The sequence below is a fragment of the Aquarana catesbeiana genome, linkage group LG04, assembly GCF_042186555.1.
Source record: "Aquarana catesbeiana isolate 2022-GZ linkage group LG04, ASM4218655v1, whole genome shotgun sequence".
NCBI lineage: Eukaryota > Metazoa > Chordata > Amphibia > Anura > Ranidae > Aquarana > Aquarana catesbeiana.
Window position 1 is genome coordinate 651,399,451 of NC_133327.1, and position 16,110 is coordinate 651,415,560.

The 16,110-nt window shown below is 41.5% G+C and overlaps 1 protein-coding gene across 5 annotated transcripts in view; it reads right to left on the reverse strand.

Annotated features, from left to right (window-relative positions):
* Positions 1–16,110, reverse strand: part of THADA (THADA armadillo repeat containing) — a 904,047-nt gene that overhangs the window by 363,189 nt on the left and 524,748 nt on the right. For all 5 annotated transcript variants that reach the window (XR_012244018.1, XM_073628459.1, XM_073628460.1 and 2 more), the window contains exon 29: positions 4,125–4,293. Coding sequence is in view for 4 of the 5 variants with exons in the window: in XM_073628459.1 (XP_073484560.1) it covers positions 4,125–4,293 (169 nt within the window). In the remaining variant the exon portion in view is untranslated. The remainder of the gene's footprint in view (positions 1–4,124; positions 4,294–16,110) is intronic.

Genomic DNA, 16,110 nt, shown 5'->3' on the forward strand with positions numbered 1-16,110 from the left:
ATGTACTTAGAATTGGTATTCACATAGACTGCATAAAATACAAATACGTTAAAAAGTAGGAAATATGAGTAAAAATCCCAGCAATGCAAAAGGAAAAGTGAAAGGAGGCAGGATGCGGCTTCCACTCCAAGCTTTTCCAGATCAGGCACACATGCTGATGGCATTAGAAGGCTGGGAAGGGGAAGGCTTACTCAGTGATACATTGCATTGTTCTATCATATGGAAAAGCCATTTTCAAATTTATACTGTTTGAAAGAAAAGCTGATTTTAGCAGCAGCAGCCCAGGCTTGGAATAGAGAGATATATTCTGAGCTGGGAAACAAGCCTGTCCCACTATGGGACGCTGCTCGCAGTAAAGACACGCAGATGAGATCTGTAAAGCCCTCAGCATGTGGTGCTTACATTAGAAAACACTAGAGGATTTCATATACAGTTCCTTAAAGGATCACTTACACCAAGAAGAAGGCAAAAACCAAATTAAAGGGCCAGCAGCCCTTTAACCCTTTCGGACAATTACAAAATATGACATACTTATAATATTTACAACATAAACACTACATTTTTTTTTTAATTATTTTTAAGACCAGAAAATGCTTTACTTTTTATCACTACTTCTTAGGACTAGGTTTTTCTCTATTGACTGAAGTGACCCTTTAAATGCTTAAATAGGTAAACCTAAGGGCCCATTCAGATCCTTGTGTTGTGGTTTATTCACGCATTATGTGTTAACACAACACACGCAAATTCAAGAATTGTGATGTGGTAAGTTGCTACCCCAAACATTTTGAATGGCTTTCCAACAGCAATAGTGAACTACAGAGCCTATTACATATAGGCTCTGGGTAAGCCAACCTATTAAATGTTGTCTCCCCATTGCTCTGATATTCCTATATTTTTTTTTATTAATTAGACTACAATGTAAATATCTTTTATTTTTACGTTTGTCTAAGCAGTCATGTTACTGCAATGCTCCAGTTCCTTTCTCTTCAGTTGATGGACGAGCTCCCTCCTGACCATCAATGCAATGGGTAATGGTGATAACATGATAGTTGAGGATGTTCTTTACCATGCTTATGCACAGACCACCAACAGAAAAGTTAGATCTTGCTTATGTGATTATATTGCTGCTTTCCCAGCACTTATTCTCCTAATACAACACTCACACAGATCACATGACTATAACCAGTAACCCTTCTCAGTTAGCACACAGAGCGGAGGAGGAAGAAATTGTAATGCATACATCAGTTTCAAGAGAATAACAGCAGGTAAGAGTCTGCAATTGAAAAAAAAATGTCTGCAATGACCATGGCTAAAATTCTTGCAACGTACAGTACAGACTGATCAGCGTTAATGTTATGACCATCGACAGGTGAAGTGAATAACATCAATTATCTTATCTTACAATGGCATCTGAAATTCAGTAGGATATATTAGGCAGCAAGTAAACATGCTGTTCCAGAGGTTCATGTGTTGAAAGCAGAAAAATGGGCAATGCAGTTAGTTGTGTATGGGGCCTCAGACAATTCAGCGTACCCTTGCTGACCCATGACGTAGATATTTGCCAGCACCACCAAGGATCGGCACAAAGTGGCGTCCAAACCAGGGCCGTCTTTAAGGCAGGGCAATAGGGGCAGCTGCCCTGGGTCCTGTCATTGTTGTGGGGCACAAAGCAGCTGCCTCATACTTGCCAACTACCCCAGTTTAAATTCCCTTGAAGGTCCCTTGTAGTCCTATGCTGTGTCCCGATATCTCAGCGTGAAGTGTTGCTACTAATGCTGCCCAGCTCTGCCCTATTGATGTGTACAGATGACTCACCTGCAGACCCTGTGTTTACATGTAAATAATCGTTGTTCATATGTAAATAGGGGTAGCATTTTTTATGTAAATAACTAAAGCCGGCGGCATTGATATGTAAATAAAGGCGGCATTCATATGTATATCATGCCCCTTTGCAGTGAGGAGATGATGTGCTGTAACTTCTAGCAACCAATCAGTGAGCAGTATTACTGTACAGTAATCTCTAGCAAACAATCAACAAGCAGAAATCATATGCTGTAACCTCTAATGTGTGCTGTAACCTCTAGCAACCAGTCAGTAAGTGGTAATGATATGCTTTAACCTCTGGCAACCCATCACAATCGCTGCCTGATCTGATACAGTAAACTGATTTTAAGTCTAGCTGATATTTATTGTATGTCTCAGAGCAGGTGGAGAGCGAAATTGCATGGGGGGGGGGGGGGGGGGTGGAGAAAATTTTTGCCCAGGGTCCAATCAATATTAAAGACAGCCCTGGTCCAAACGAGTAGTTTATTGCATGATCACAACACAAGAAAGGTGCAATGTTTCGGAGTCATTCAGGACCCCTTCGTCACATGCCCCAAGGGGTCCTGCATCAACAAAACAATGGCCTAAATTTAGATATTGGTTTCCTCACCCACTATACTACAGTTTTATGACCCCCTCTGTGACTGTGATCCCCCCCCCCTCCAGTCTATAGCTTTCCCTCTGTATTATCTCACTTGCTGATAGCTTTATTACCATTGCCATACTATTGATTTGTGTGTGTTTATTTTTTTGTTTCTTTTTACCCTCAGAGATTTTTTTTTTGTTTTCTTTTTGTTTGTTTGTTTTGTTTTAACATTTTACCTTCTGCTAAAACTTTTGTGAATCAGTACTGCTTGGACCTTGAAGAAGGGAACACACCCTGAAAGCTCTTGTATGAAAAATGATATGTTAGTGAAAATAAAAAAAGTATCACGGACAGTACTCAATTTTCACTGTTCTGGGGACGACCCAAATTTTTATTTTAATTTTATTCTTGATGATAATGGTAAACAGGACAAAAAGAGAGGGTGAATCTCCCCAATGGGGACACAGACAACAATAAAAACTTGGCTGCTGTTCTAATCCCTCTCCATACCATCCAAAATGTTAAAGTTTTGCCTTTAGTTATATTTAAAATTCAGCTGGCAACTCAGTATGGAGACTTTCTACCTGGTTTCATTACTTTTGGAGGAAAGGGGTTTTAGATGCATGCCTGGAGGAATTCTATGCTCTAAAATATATTTTATACTATAAAAACTAGTAAAATGTGCATCTGAGGAAAATCATCTGTTACTGCCAAGGTAAAGTTATCTGTCCTCACCGTCCTTTGCTGACATTCCCCGTGTCATGCTAATGGCTCTGGCAGAAAAAGACGGTTTTCTTTTCTACTAGGAAGCTGCTGAAAGATGTCCCCTGCCATGGAAGCTTTGAAGAACGCCATGAAATGATGATTTCAAAAGTTCCTTTGTATTGCAGTACAGTCACTAAGATAAGTATCCACTTAATTTTTTCTAAAATCACCAGTACGCCATTATAAAGACATGAGAATAACCGAAAGAGAAATATTTGCACCGGCAAAAGATGTAGAACGTATACAAAATCTTAGGTTGCCACAGCCAAATTGCATGGTTTATTGAGTTTGAGTATTTAATAAATGTAAGTTCTACATGGAAAACTAACACGTTACCTATTTCTGCAGATTTAAAAGTGGTAGTAAACTCTTTACTACCACTCGTACCTTCAAGTGAGCCTATCATAAGGCTTACCTGTAGGTACCGTGAATATCTCCTCTTGTATCTCTTGACCTTCCCTCTTAGATTGTAAGCTCTAGGGAGCAGGGCCCTCTGATTCCTACTGTATTAAAGTGTATTGTATTTGTACTGCCTACCCTCAAGTTGTAAAGCGCTCAAGCTGTTGACGCTATATAAATCCTGTATAATAATAATAATAATAATAATAATCTCCTAAACTTGCAGAGTTTAGGAGATATCCAGAGTGCAGGCAACCAATGACATCACCGGCGACGAATGTGCTCTGAAGGTCCGGCTTACAGTTCCAGACCTTCAAAGCCCCCGTGCTGGAAACGGCAGCTTCAGCGGGCATGCGCATGCACAGGAGTGATGTCATCGCACCCCTGGCTGCTCAGGCCACCACAACTAGTGATTGGTAAGCTGGAATCTATTCGATTTTTGGTTTTGGACTTAATACCGCTTTACGATAAGAAGGTGAGCAGATAACAGCACCTGGCTCACCAGCAGATGATGGAAAACCATAATGGGATAAGCTAAGCTAACACTTACCTGCAGGAGTACCCCATGGATGCGGTTCTGTTGTACAAGATGGCTGTCAGAATCAGGAAGGCTCCTTATTAATTCCACCGTAGTACAAGGAATGTCGTCTGTCATTAGAAAAGGAACAAGGGCGCGTGCTGCCATCTCCCGCGAACGGTAAACTGGCGAATTGGCACATCTAAGAGAAAAAAAGGGGCAAATGAGAAAAGTTAAACTGTCTTTAAATCTGATTACCAGTCATACCACTAAATTAAAGGATTAAATACATATAAGGTGCTAACTACCTGCAAAAAGGTTTGTATTTCTGTCCATCAGCATTGCCTGGCAGAACAGTAGACATCACTTTTTCTCTACTATGATTAATGCAGGCCATAGACGGTCCAAATTTCTTTGCAGCAACCACGAGTTGAAAGAAATTAGCACGACAGTGCTGACAGGGGGATCTCTCCTTCCGAGAGGTCAGGTGCGGGAGCAGGCGGGGGAAGCCATTCCCAGCAGGAGAAGACAGTGTTTATCGCTAGCAGCTATAGCAGGCGCTTGCGATAATTGCAAGCAAATCCAGCAGGCTGGTTGTACTCAAGTTGATTGATGGATCAACTTGGTACATTCAGCCTGCCCATTAATGGTTCAAATCATGGCCAGTTCCTACTGAACTGGCGGAGATTTGAACCGTGTATGGCCATCTACCGGGATCTCCTGTGCGATCGGGGAGCCCAGCAAGGATGCAACCGGCTGCATCCAGTTCCCGGGACAGTGTTGTTCCTCCCATTGTATGACGTCAGAAACCCAGAAATGACAAGAATTTTGTCATTTTTGGTTTTGGTTTTATATAAGCAAGCCATTCCTGGCTTGAACAAGTATCTGATCAAACCGATCTTGGTTTGATCAGATGCTTTGCAGGGCAGAAGAGAGATCTGGGATCTAATAGACCCCAGATGTCTTAGTAGAAAGTCTCTGTCACTGCCCATGCTACCACAAGGGATAATGTTGATTCCTTGTAATAGTAATAAAGTTGATATAAAAAAAAAAGTAAAGAAACAAAGAAGGAAAAAATTTACATAAAAAAAGAAAACAAAGAAAGAGAAATTTTACATAAAATAATAAAAAAAAAAAAAAAAAAAAAAAGAAAGACATTTAACATAAAATGAATATTAATTTTAAAAAAATAAAGAAACAAAGAAAGAGTAATTTTACATAAAATAAATAATTAAAAAAATGAATTAATTAAAGCGCCCCTGCCTCCTTATTCTCGCGCACAAAGGTGCACTCATACATTGGTTGCGCACGCATATTTAAATGGTGTTTGCACTTAACATGTGAAGTTTTGCCGCAAACGTTATAGCACAGGCTGTATAAACCATAACCTATGGAGATTTTTTTTTAAGTACCATAGTTTGGCGCTGTTCAACGAGCGTGTGCAATTTTAAAGCATGTTAGGTATCTAGTTACTCGGCCTAACACCATCTTTTTTATTTTAACAAACAATAGGGTATTATATTGTGTTTTTGTGCATTAAAATTCACTAAATTGTTAGTTTTTCCAAAACAATTGCATTTGAAAAAACGCTGCGCAAATACCATGTAGCATAAAAAAATTGAAACACCCACCATTTTATTCTCTAGGGCCTCTGTTTAAAAAAGACATAATCTTTGAGGGAACTAAGTAATTTTCTCTTAAAAACAAAAAAAAAAAAGGCCGATTTTTACAATTATGTGAGAAGTGTCAGAATAGGCCTGGGGGTCAAGTAGTCAGAGCATTGCTAAAGTCAGAAGGTTTTATCTTTGGATAGCGTAGAGAGATCACATATCTCCTATAACAAGTACTACTGTTTACATGTTAATAAAGAAAAAGTGTGCAAGTAAAAGGATAATTTTTAATTTAATGTAGAATCAAAAGCTGAATATTAGATTATGCTTTATTAGCTAGTTTTTAAATAAATAAGACCGCCCTGTTCATTGTTTTATACGATGATGAACATTTACTTTTTTTTAAGGTTTTGTAGCTGCGTGCCATGCATAGCTCTGCAGCTTGCAACAGCTGTTCTTCATCTGTACACCATAGCTACCATATATTACTTTTTTTTTGGGGGGTCGGGGGGTTTAGATACCCTAAGCCAGGGGTCTCCAAACTTTATAAGCAAAGAGCCCGTTTACTGTCCTTCATGCTTAGGGGGGCCGGACTGTGGCCAGTGGGAGTAGAAAATGCCCAAGCATTAGTATCATTGGTTTTAATGGCCCCATTATTGGTATCAATGGAAAGAATAGCGGCCCATTGAATGTGTCAGTAGGGGGAATGTTGCACCCCATCATTGGTGTCCATTGGTGAAAGAGGGTCCCAAGCGCCAGATAAAGCCAAGAAAAGGGCCACATCTGGCCCTTGGGCCACCGTTTGGAGATTACGGCTCTAAGCAGACTTGGGCTCCATGCACTCAGGACGTTCTGAAAAGTTTTTCTGGATGTTGGACTGCTAGCAGGAAAACGCTGCAGTAAAAATGCACATTTATCAGCATTTTTTAATAGCGCGTCTATGAGCGTTTTTTTAGCATCAGCTTTTTTGGCCATTTTTTAGCGTCAGTGTTTTTGGGCATTTTTGTCAATTTACACCAAGAACACTTTCAGCTCTGTAATGTCAAAAATGCTGACGCTGATAAATGCGTATTTTTGAGCGTTTTTCAGTTTTAGCCGTTTTCTGTGGTCAGAAGAACTGCTCTTGAACGTGATTTTAGGGCGTTCAGACAACAGTCCATAAACTCCTTTGCTGATAAACATCAAAAAACATCCATGTGTGCACGGACACATAAGATAACATAGAGGGGAGTTTAGGACTGTTAAAAAAAATGCCCAATCTCCCAAAAATGTAAGTTTATCAGATTCAGTGTGCATGAGGCCTAAAAAAACCAAAAACACAATAAAAGACACAACATAATGCAACTCTGTATTCATGACTTGCGATATTATCAAATGTGATTTTTTTTTTTGCAGGCAGTTCAAGTGCCTGAATTTGACTTGGTTTGAAGTCTCTTTTGGTCCCTGTGCAGCAGAGCTGAGATTGGCAGAAGAAGGAGCCAATCAATAGTGCTGTAGTGCTTATATGCTAACAAGGGGCATGCCTATAGGAGGAGATAGCAGTCTGCTGCTTCTCTTTTCAATGTCTAGTTTCAGGCTGGAGGAAGGACAAGATATGTGAGTGTTACTGAACAGCAGCAGGAAAAAAAAAAAAAAAAAACAGGTCTTCTACCCTGCCAGACAGGGCTATGTTATGTGGCACAGCTGTGCAAATCTCAGAACTGGATGGAGAGAAATACACATCGTTTGGAAAGTAAAATAGCTCCCTTAAATAAATTTCATGTGTTTGGCTGTAGTTCAGCTTGAAGCATCATATGAATTATACAATGAGTTTGGCTTCAATGTGACACGATATGATTGTGCATTCTGCAAAAGTGTATTTAAATCTGGAAAAATAAAGCAGCTGACTGCAAGTCAGACTCATCAGAGGTCAGATAGTGAAGTTTACGGCATGAGGACTCACTTCTTAATACGGCCTAAAGAGTGACTCACCTATTCTATCTAGGCCTGCCAATTCCAGCTTTGTATTATTTATAACTGATCAGCTGGAAGCCCATGCACATTCCTCCAGTGCTGACTCTTGCTGATTTCTTTGATTGCTAATGGTTTAAGCATCCACAGGAAAGAGACAGCGCTGCGGCACAACCGTGACTCATCACCATAATACTCCCGATTCGCATGGTAACCCAGACACACAACAGCTGTGGAAAACACCGAACCAAGGCCTGCAGAAAGTACATACTGTGCTAGAACCGCCAATGACAAAGGGAAACCACATCTCACAAATATTAATCGTTCTGACATGTTTTCCTTTATGTGTGACAAAATGGCTGCCAGAGATGTGCCTGGATCACAATTGCCTATAGAACTAAAGATAGGTAAATCCTGAACTCAAATACAATTTGATTTAGAGGATGAATATTTCATAGCATGCAGCAAATTAAAGCGGTTGTAAACCATGGCTGGTTAAAAAAAAAAAAAAAACACACACCTGTAAGACAATGGCACATTATGAAATACTTACCTTACAACAAAGCCCTTCACTGTGTGATTGGCTGGGGCCGCTAAGACGTCACTGCCCCTCGGTTCCGGCATGAAGCTCTGAAGTTCCACCAAGGTATGCTGGACCTGCAATGCGCATGCGCCAGAGATGTCACTGGCTGCACCCAGGGTGAATATCTCCTAAACAGAGATATTTATTTTACCTACCATTTTACCAACAGGTAAGTCTAATGGCTTGCTCCTGGTCCTGCAGCCCCCTGGGACACTTACGTCACATGTCCCAGGAGACTGCTAGATTGAGCAGATAGAGTGGCCAGGAGGGGGGGCGGGTTTGGGGCAAAGCGGGCAGGGTCGGCGCATTTTCGGTAGCTGGCTTCCTACAACAAGAAGAGGACCAAGATGGCAGCGTGCAACCCAGTGTATGACACCTGAACAGTGGATCACAACAGAACAACATGGAATTCGCCGCTCGGATGAGTATGTGTTTTGAAGAGAACCCTGGAGTATAGGTAAGAGAAAACAAAGCAAAACCATTGCGAGAGGAGTTGAGTGCCACTTTAAGTGGTCTGAGTCCTAGCTGGCATCTGGAGCGATCATACAGATCACCTCCATGTCTGCAATTGGGTGCCTGTTGACCTACTGTTTAGTAGAGGGTGTTGCTATGATTTTATGATATGTGTGTGTGGTTTTAACAAGTATTGTAATATAGAGTATATTTTATATGCACTGCCTCATGTTGTGCCCACAAAGTCCACAGATCAGCGGGGACCCACCTCCCAGGGTAGCCAGGAAAGGGGGTATATGTTAATCCATGAGGGGCTAATGAGTTTACCAGAAAAAAATAGGTGAATGAACCATAAAGCTCCAATTTTGAATATCTTCTACAATCACAACACCCCTCCAACAAGGATTATCTATTTGGAGTATCTCGGATAGAGCTTGCTGATCACCAGATAGAATGCTTGTAAAATAGTATAAGTATCTCCCGGTTTAGGAGCTCACAAGTGGAGCTTAACCAATCGCCCGATAGGGTGGGGGAACCTGGCTTGGGAAGTTTGCATATCAAGGGTGTCCCCGCCAGCTCACGCATCTGAAACAATAATACTTATTGCCACTCAGGACCCCTTCAGTTTTATTAGTTTAAAACACTTTTTTCAACATTATACCGCGTACACACGACCGGACTTTTCGGCAGAAAAGGTCAGACGGAATCATTCCATCGGACATTCCGATCGTGTGTGGGCTTCATCGGATTTTTTGTTTCTAAAATTCTAGAACATGTTTCAAATCTTTCCGACGGAATCAGTTCCTATCGGGAAAAACGCTCGCCTATATGCTCTTCCGACAGACCAAAAACGATGCAAGGGCAGCTATTTGCTACTGGCTATTGAACTTCCTTTTTCTAGTCCCGTCGTACATCATCGTGTTCTAAACGATCGGACTTTGGTGTGATCGTGTGTAGGCAAGTCCGTTTCAGCAGAACTCCGTCGGAAAGACCATCGGAGTCTATTCTGATGGAAAGTCCGGTCGTGTGTACGCGGCATTAGCAAGCCCTGATGAAGGAGGCTTGTTAAACCCCCAAATACTTTATCTGTTTATGATACACAAGATAAAGACCCCCTAAGGCCGGGTTCATACTGGTATGACACGACTGTTGTACAACTGTCGATCCGACTTTGCCCTGCGACATCGGTCCTACTTCGGTCCTAATTCCATCCGACTTGAAAGAACGAGATAAGATTTTACTCTGACTTTGAGATAGTCCAACTTGTCCTTTGACCAATCAAAACAACCCCAGTCTGACATAAATTCCTTTTCCTGCTGCTTTAATTACCATGTCGGATGTCACAAGTCGGATAATTAGGACGAGGATCCGACTTTGATCCAACTTCAATATTGAATGGAGTGAAAATGGACCAAAGTAGTGCAGGAACTTTTTTCAAAGTCGGACCGACTTGTGTCGGACCAGTTAAGACGGCTCTCATAGGAAGCATAATCACACACATAGGTTGGACTTGATGGACTTGTGTCTTTTTTCAACCTCACCTACTATGTAACTATGTAACTATGGAACCATTGATTTTTACATGACATGCGATATGTGCTCCCGAAGTCGGAGCGCATGTTGTATCAGTTTGAACCGTGCCTAATACTTACCTGAGCCCCATCTCGATCCAACGATGTTGCACGAGCGTCTCGGCTGCCCAGGACTCTCCCTCCTGATTGGCTAAGACACAGCAGTGGGTGCCATTGGCTCCCGTTGCTGTCAAAGTCAGTGAGCCAATGAGGAGAGAAAGGGGACGGGGTCGAGCCGCAACTACGTGTCTGCATGGACACACAGAGCAGTGGCTCGGCTTGGCTTGGGTGCCCCCAGAGAAAGCTGCTTGTTGTGGGGACACTCGGCAGGAGGGAGAGGCCAGGAGAACCACGAGGGACCCGAAAAGAGGAGGATCCGGGCTGCTCTGTGCAAAACGACTGCACAGAGCAGGTAAGTATAACATGCTTGTTATTTTTTTAAAAAAACAAGACTTTAGTATCACTTAGTGTTCTTATCCATTTCCACTCTAGTCAAAACTAAAAAAAAAAAAATTCGGTTCCATGTATACTTTAAGTTTTTATAAAGTGGTTTCTTAATAAAACTGCCATTCTTTTTTAAACTCTATCGGCGAATTGAAATGCCCACGCTTTAAGGAACACGAACATTAAATGGCTGTCTGTTTACGGACTGGAAACAATAGATTGCAAATGATTCAGACACGGCACGGCTGTCGCTAACGGATGTTGAGGAAAAAAAAAACGAAAATCACGGACACAACCAGCTTCATCCAGATGCTTTCCGCAGGCGCCGATTACCTCCGTTCTGTAATATATTAAGCCTGGGGACATGTATATACATTTTCCCCCTTTCTGCAAATATAAACAACACATATTGTTGCAGATGTTTAGATTTCTATACTAACAGTAACGGCGGGCAGAAGAATGTCCTCCTTTCTATTCTGACCTTCGGGAAATGAAGATTTCCCAAAGGATTCTGGCGCTCGCTCAATGGGAAGCCTGGAAAATAGGCCCATGGCCAACACCGGCTCCTGCCAGAAGCTTCAGAGTGACGGGGGTGCACAGAAAGCATATGAAACGCAGAGCTTTTATTGCACGCCTGAGCATCTGGTTACATAAGGTCCGTCTCACAGAGAGTAAACACATAATTACATTTTCGTTCGTTTCACAAAAACCTGCTGCTCTATATCATTTTCCATCACTGTATGGAAAAAATAGAAGAAGAAAAAAATCAATGGAGTATGAAAAATAAAACTAGTAACAAGTAATGTGAAGGGACCAGTACATCTAAGGAACAAATTAAAAGGAATTGCAGCTTATTCCATGTTCTCAGTAACAAATGTTCTGACTACAATTTTGTAATGCAAACAGTATGTTAATGTTTTAAGGCACTGCATTTTTTTTAGTTTACAATCTTTTTTATTTTTACGATTTATGTAAAATTGTTATTGTATAAACCATTAATACAGGGTGCAGCCATGGCCCAGGATTCACCAAGCTTTAATGGTTTTCTAAAATTACAATAAAGCAGAAGCAGCCTGCTTTCAGACTAGACATGTGCAATTTGTTTCGGTTCGAATCTAAATTCTGACACATTTTTTAGTAATCAATTTCGTTAAAATTTGTTTAGTTTATTTGTTTTCTAGTGAATTCCAAATTTTCAGAACAATTCGAATGCAGAAAAATGATCAATCGATTTGAATCCTGTGTGAAGAATAGCTGGTTACTCATCAGCTGTCAGCGGGCTTCCCCACTGACAAATAAATATAAACAGAATTGCCCCCAAATTAAAATCTAAAAAAAAAAAAATGTGGGGGTCCCCCTATGCATACCAGGCCCTTCAGATCTGGTATGGATTTTAGGGGAACTCCACGCTAAAAAAATCGTGTGAGGTCCCCCCCAAAGTCCACATCAGACCCTTATCCAAGCATGCAGCCTGGCAGGCCAAGAAAGGGGGGGTGAGCGAGCCCCCCTTGCCTCGAACCTTACAAGGCCACATGTACTCAACATGTTTTAATTTTGGTATGGGGTTCCTCATAAAATAAATACCAGATTGGAAGGGGGACCTCCAATGCTGTTGTTTTTTTTTTCTTTTTAAACCGGCATTTGTTTTGTTTACATTCTGCTGTCAGAAAGGATGCCACTCCCACCCCCTTACAATCAGCTTTTTTGATTTCTGTATATACAAATAGAATGACGAAGATACGAAACGCATGCTGAAATTCCAAAAATGAATTGGTCCAATATTGCGTCAATGGGCCACTTCGTTTTTGGAATTTCTGAATTTGTTAGCATTGTTTATTCAGAATAACATTACATAAAAAGAAAAAAAAAAAAACACAGCGTGAGGTCCCCCCTAATCCATACCAGGCCCTTTGAATCTGGTTTGCATCTTAAGGGGAACCCCATGCCAAAATTAAAAATAAATAGCGTTGGGTCCCCCCCTAAAATCCATACCAGACCTAAGGGTCTGGTATAGATTTGGAGGGGAACCTCATGCCAAAATTAAAACAAAAAAATGGCGTGGGGTCCCCCCCAAAATCCATATCAGACCCTTATCCAACCCAGCCCGGCAGGCCATGAAAGGGGAAGAAATCAGCTGAACCATACCTGGCCACATGCCCTCAACATGGGAGGGGGTGATTTGTGGCAGGGAGGCCCCACCACATAATGACCCTGGCCCAATGAGAGGTAGGCATGGGGGCAGAGCCACCCAGTTATGTCACAGGTAACCACCACCCCTGTGTTTACCTGTCATTCGGCTGCGTCCATGGACGGGACCAATCGTGTTCGGAGACCAGCGTTTTTTTTCTTTTATAATAAAGAATTTTGCAAAAACTGCCGTTGTATTTTTTATTAACTTTTGTTTTTGCTTGGTGAATGAGTAAGTGTACTATGTAGCTCATACTCATTTACATTGGGGGCTAAAGGGGGCTTCCGAATTCCAATAAGTCACCCCCCCAGCCACCGGGCCAGTGTTGTGGGGAGGAGGCCTTCGCCCCTATCAACATGCTTTATTCACCCCCTCATGTTGTGGGCATGTGGTCTGGTATCGGGGGGGGCTCCCTCATCTCCCCTCTTTCCTGGCCTTCCGGGATGCATGCTCAGATAAGGGATTTTGAGGGGAACCCATACCATTTTTTAAAATCCATAGTAGACCTGAAGGGCCCGATTTGGATATGGGGGGGGGGGGGGGGGTTGCGCGTGTTTGTTGTTTTTTCTCAATACTTATTTACCGGCAATTCTGTTTACAATCATCTGTCACTGGGGAAACCCACTGACAGCTGATGGATCATCGGTTAAGGACTCAGCGGCCGTCTTCCCGGCCTGCTCTATAACAACCAGCTATTCTTTCGTCACACAAAATTCAGATTGGTCGATCTTTTTTCCACCAATCCAAATTCAAATATTTTAGAAATTTTGTTGTTTTTTTTTTTAGAAAATGAACTGATCATTTTTCGACCGATTCGAATATTTCATAAATTTTGGAATTTATTAGAAAATTAATCAACAAAACAAAATTAAATACATAATGAAACTATCTGAAATAGAGCGATTTTTATGTTCTGCACATGTCTATTTAAGACCATCTCTCCTTAGGAAAAGGTCAGTGCAGAGCCATACAAAAAAAGAGACTGGGGGATAGAGGCGGAGGAGTCACTTCTCTGACCAATTCAGCTGTACATTCTAGGTATGGATATTTGCTACCCAGTTACATTGATCAAGCTTGGACCAATGTAACTATGTATATACTGTACCATACTTGACCAAAGCCACTAGAAATCACTGATGTAGACACCATTACTTCAGTGAAGTCCATTTGCTTCTGGCTCCCTTGCTGAACAGCCAGCCTGATGCATTCTGAACACAGGGGGTCGGCCACTCAGCATGGATGCCTATCAGAGAATGCTTTGCATTTTGTGAATGAATGCCAAGAGTTCCCCGATTAGACACAGTGGTGAGGCAGGGCGGTGATGTCACACTCTACCTACTTCGCCCAATCAGAGATTTGCATTCATTCAGAAAATGCAAAGCTTTCTCTGAATAGTGCCCATGTCGAGTAATCAACCTTCTGTGTTCACAATGAATCAGGCTGACTGCTCAGTGCAGGACCCAGAAGCAAGTGGAGATTACTGGAGTAGTGTTTTCTACTTAAAGCTGGACCAATGTAACTATGTAAAAATATATCATGCGTGGAATTCACCTCCAAGTTCTGTAAACATGGTTTTTATTCAGCACAGGAGTTAAGATTAGCCTTGTATACACATAAAGCCTATAGCTCCTCCAGCAGAATAATTCATGGTAATTATAAAATATTTTGCCTTCTCTGCCTCCCTGAGATACTTCATATACCCCTTCCTATACATTGAAAATGGAAAACAAAGCATGAGGACAAACATGGAACTCAAAAGAAATCAAAAGCAGACTCTAGTTTTCAAATATTGATAAAAACCATTGGGTTATCTACGCCACACAGCTTCTATTCATTTACTATGCTTCCTTATTTTGTAAACACAGTATATCAAGGCCAATATACTTCTGTTTGGCAGCACTAGGGTCATTGGTTCAAATCCAAACCACAGCACTTCCTGCCTGGAGTTTGCATGTTCTCCCTGTGCCCGCGTGGGTTTCCTCCGGGTACTCCAGTTTCCTCCCACACTCCACAGACAAGCTGGCAGGTTATTCGACTCTTGTATAAATTGGCCCTAGGATGTGTATGTATGAATGTGAGTTGGGGGACCTCAGATTGTAAGCTCCTTGAGGGTTAGGGACTGGTGTGAATGTTTTTTAGTCCTGAACATACATAAAATCAGTCTGTATATGCAGTAAAGGATGCTTGTTACACTCACTGTGGAACCTAAGGGGTTAATCCTCTGCATTGTGTAAAAAGGCTGTTTGATCCTGTATGCACGGAGCCTCCTCTTCTTCCACTGACTCCAAAACATGCCCGGATAAGACAGAGCCCTTGGAGTCAAGCTGCACATGCTCACTTTGGTGTGTATTTTTACAGGTTTTTTTTTTTCTTGGGAAAGTGCATGTGACCAGCACAGGGCCAATCAGCAGGAGCCCTGCAGCCTGATAGGACAGCTCAGAGCAGTATGAAAACTCCTCCTACAAGCTTCACCAGGAAATGAGAAATCACAAGACTGCTATACACTGCTACTGAGAAAGGGTATTTAGCAGATTATATTTACAAAAATAATTGCATCTCCGCGTTCTGCGTACTGTGGGAGACCAGATATAGCAAATGCAGGTTCCTGGGTCTAGTAACACTTTAAGACTTTTTGTCTTGTCAGTCACATTGAATCAATTTACTTGAAATCTCTTAACATGATCATGTCTATAAAATTTACCCATGGCAATATACTGTACTGCTACTTTATATACTAAAATATTTTAATAAGCAAGGCATTTGTTACTAATGTCTCTGGGATAGGCAGAAGATACGCCATTCTTCTACCCACTCACCTAAACACAGGAAGTTTGTAAATTACCCAAGAAGAGTGTGAAAAGCACGGATGGATTGACTTTTGATTTCTGCCCAGTGCTAATTCACGCAGAGTGTTATTTCTGTAGCATTCAGAGTGTCAAAAGCATGTGTGGGGAACTTCTAATTTACCTTCATAGTAGTAAGGTAGCTGTAAAGTTGTTGGCACCCTTGCCTTAAGCACTGGAGTCCTGGTTTGATTTTCACCCTCGACACATGCATTAGGTTTTCAAGTTCTCTTTGAGACTACATTGCCTGTTCCAAGTGTTCCAGGTTCCCCCGACACTTCAAATACCATACCAATGGATTAATTTACATTACTGCAATTATAGTGTTGATGATAGACTGTAAATTAATTCAGAAGTAGCAGTAGGAGGGAGTGAAT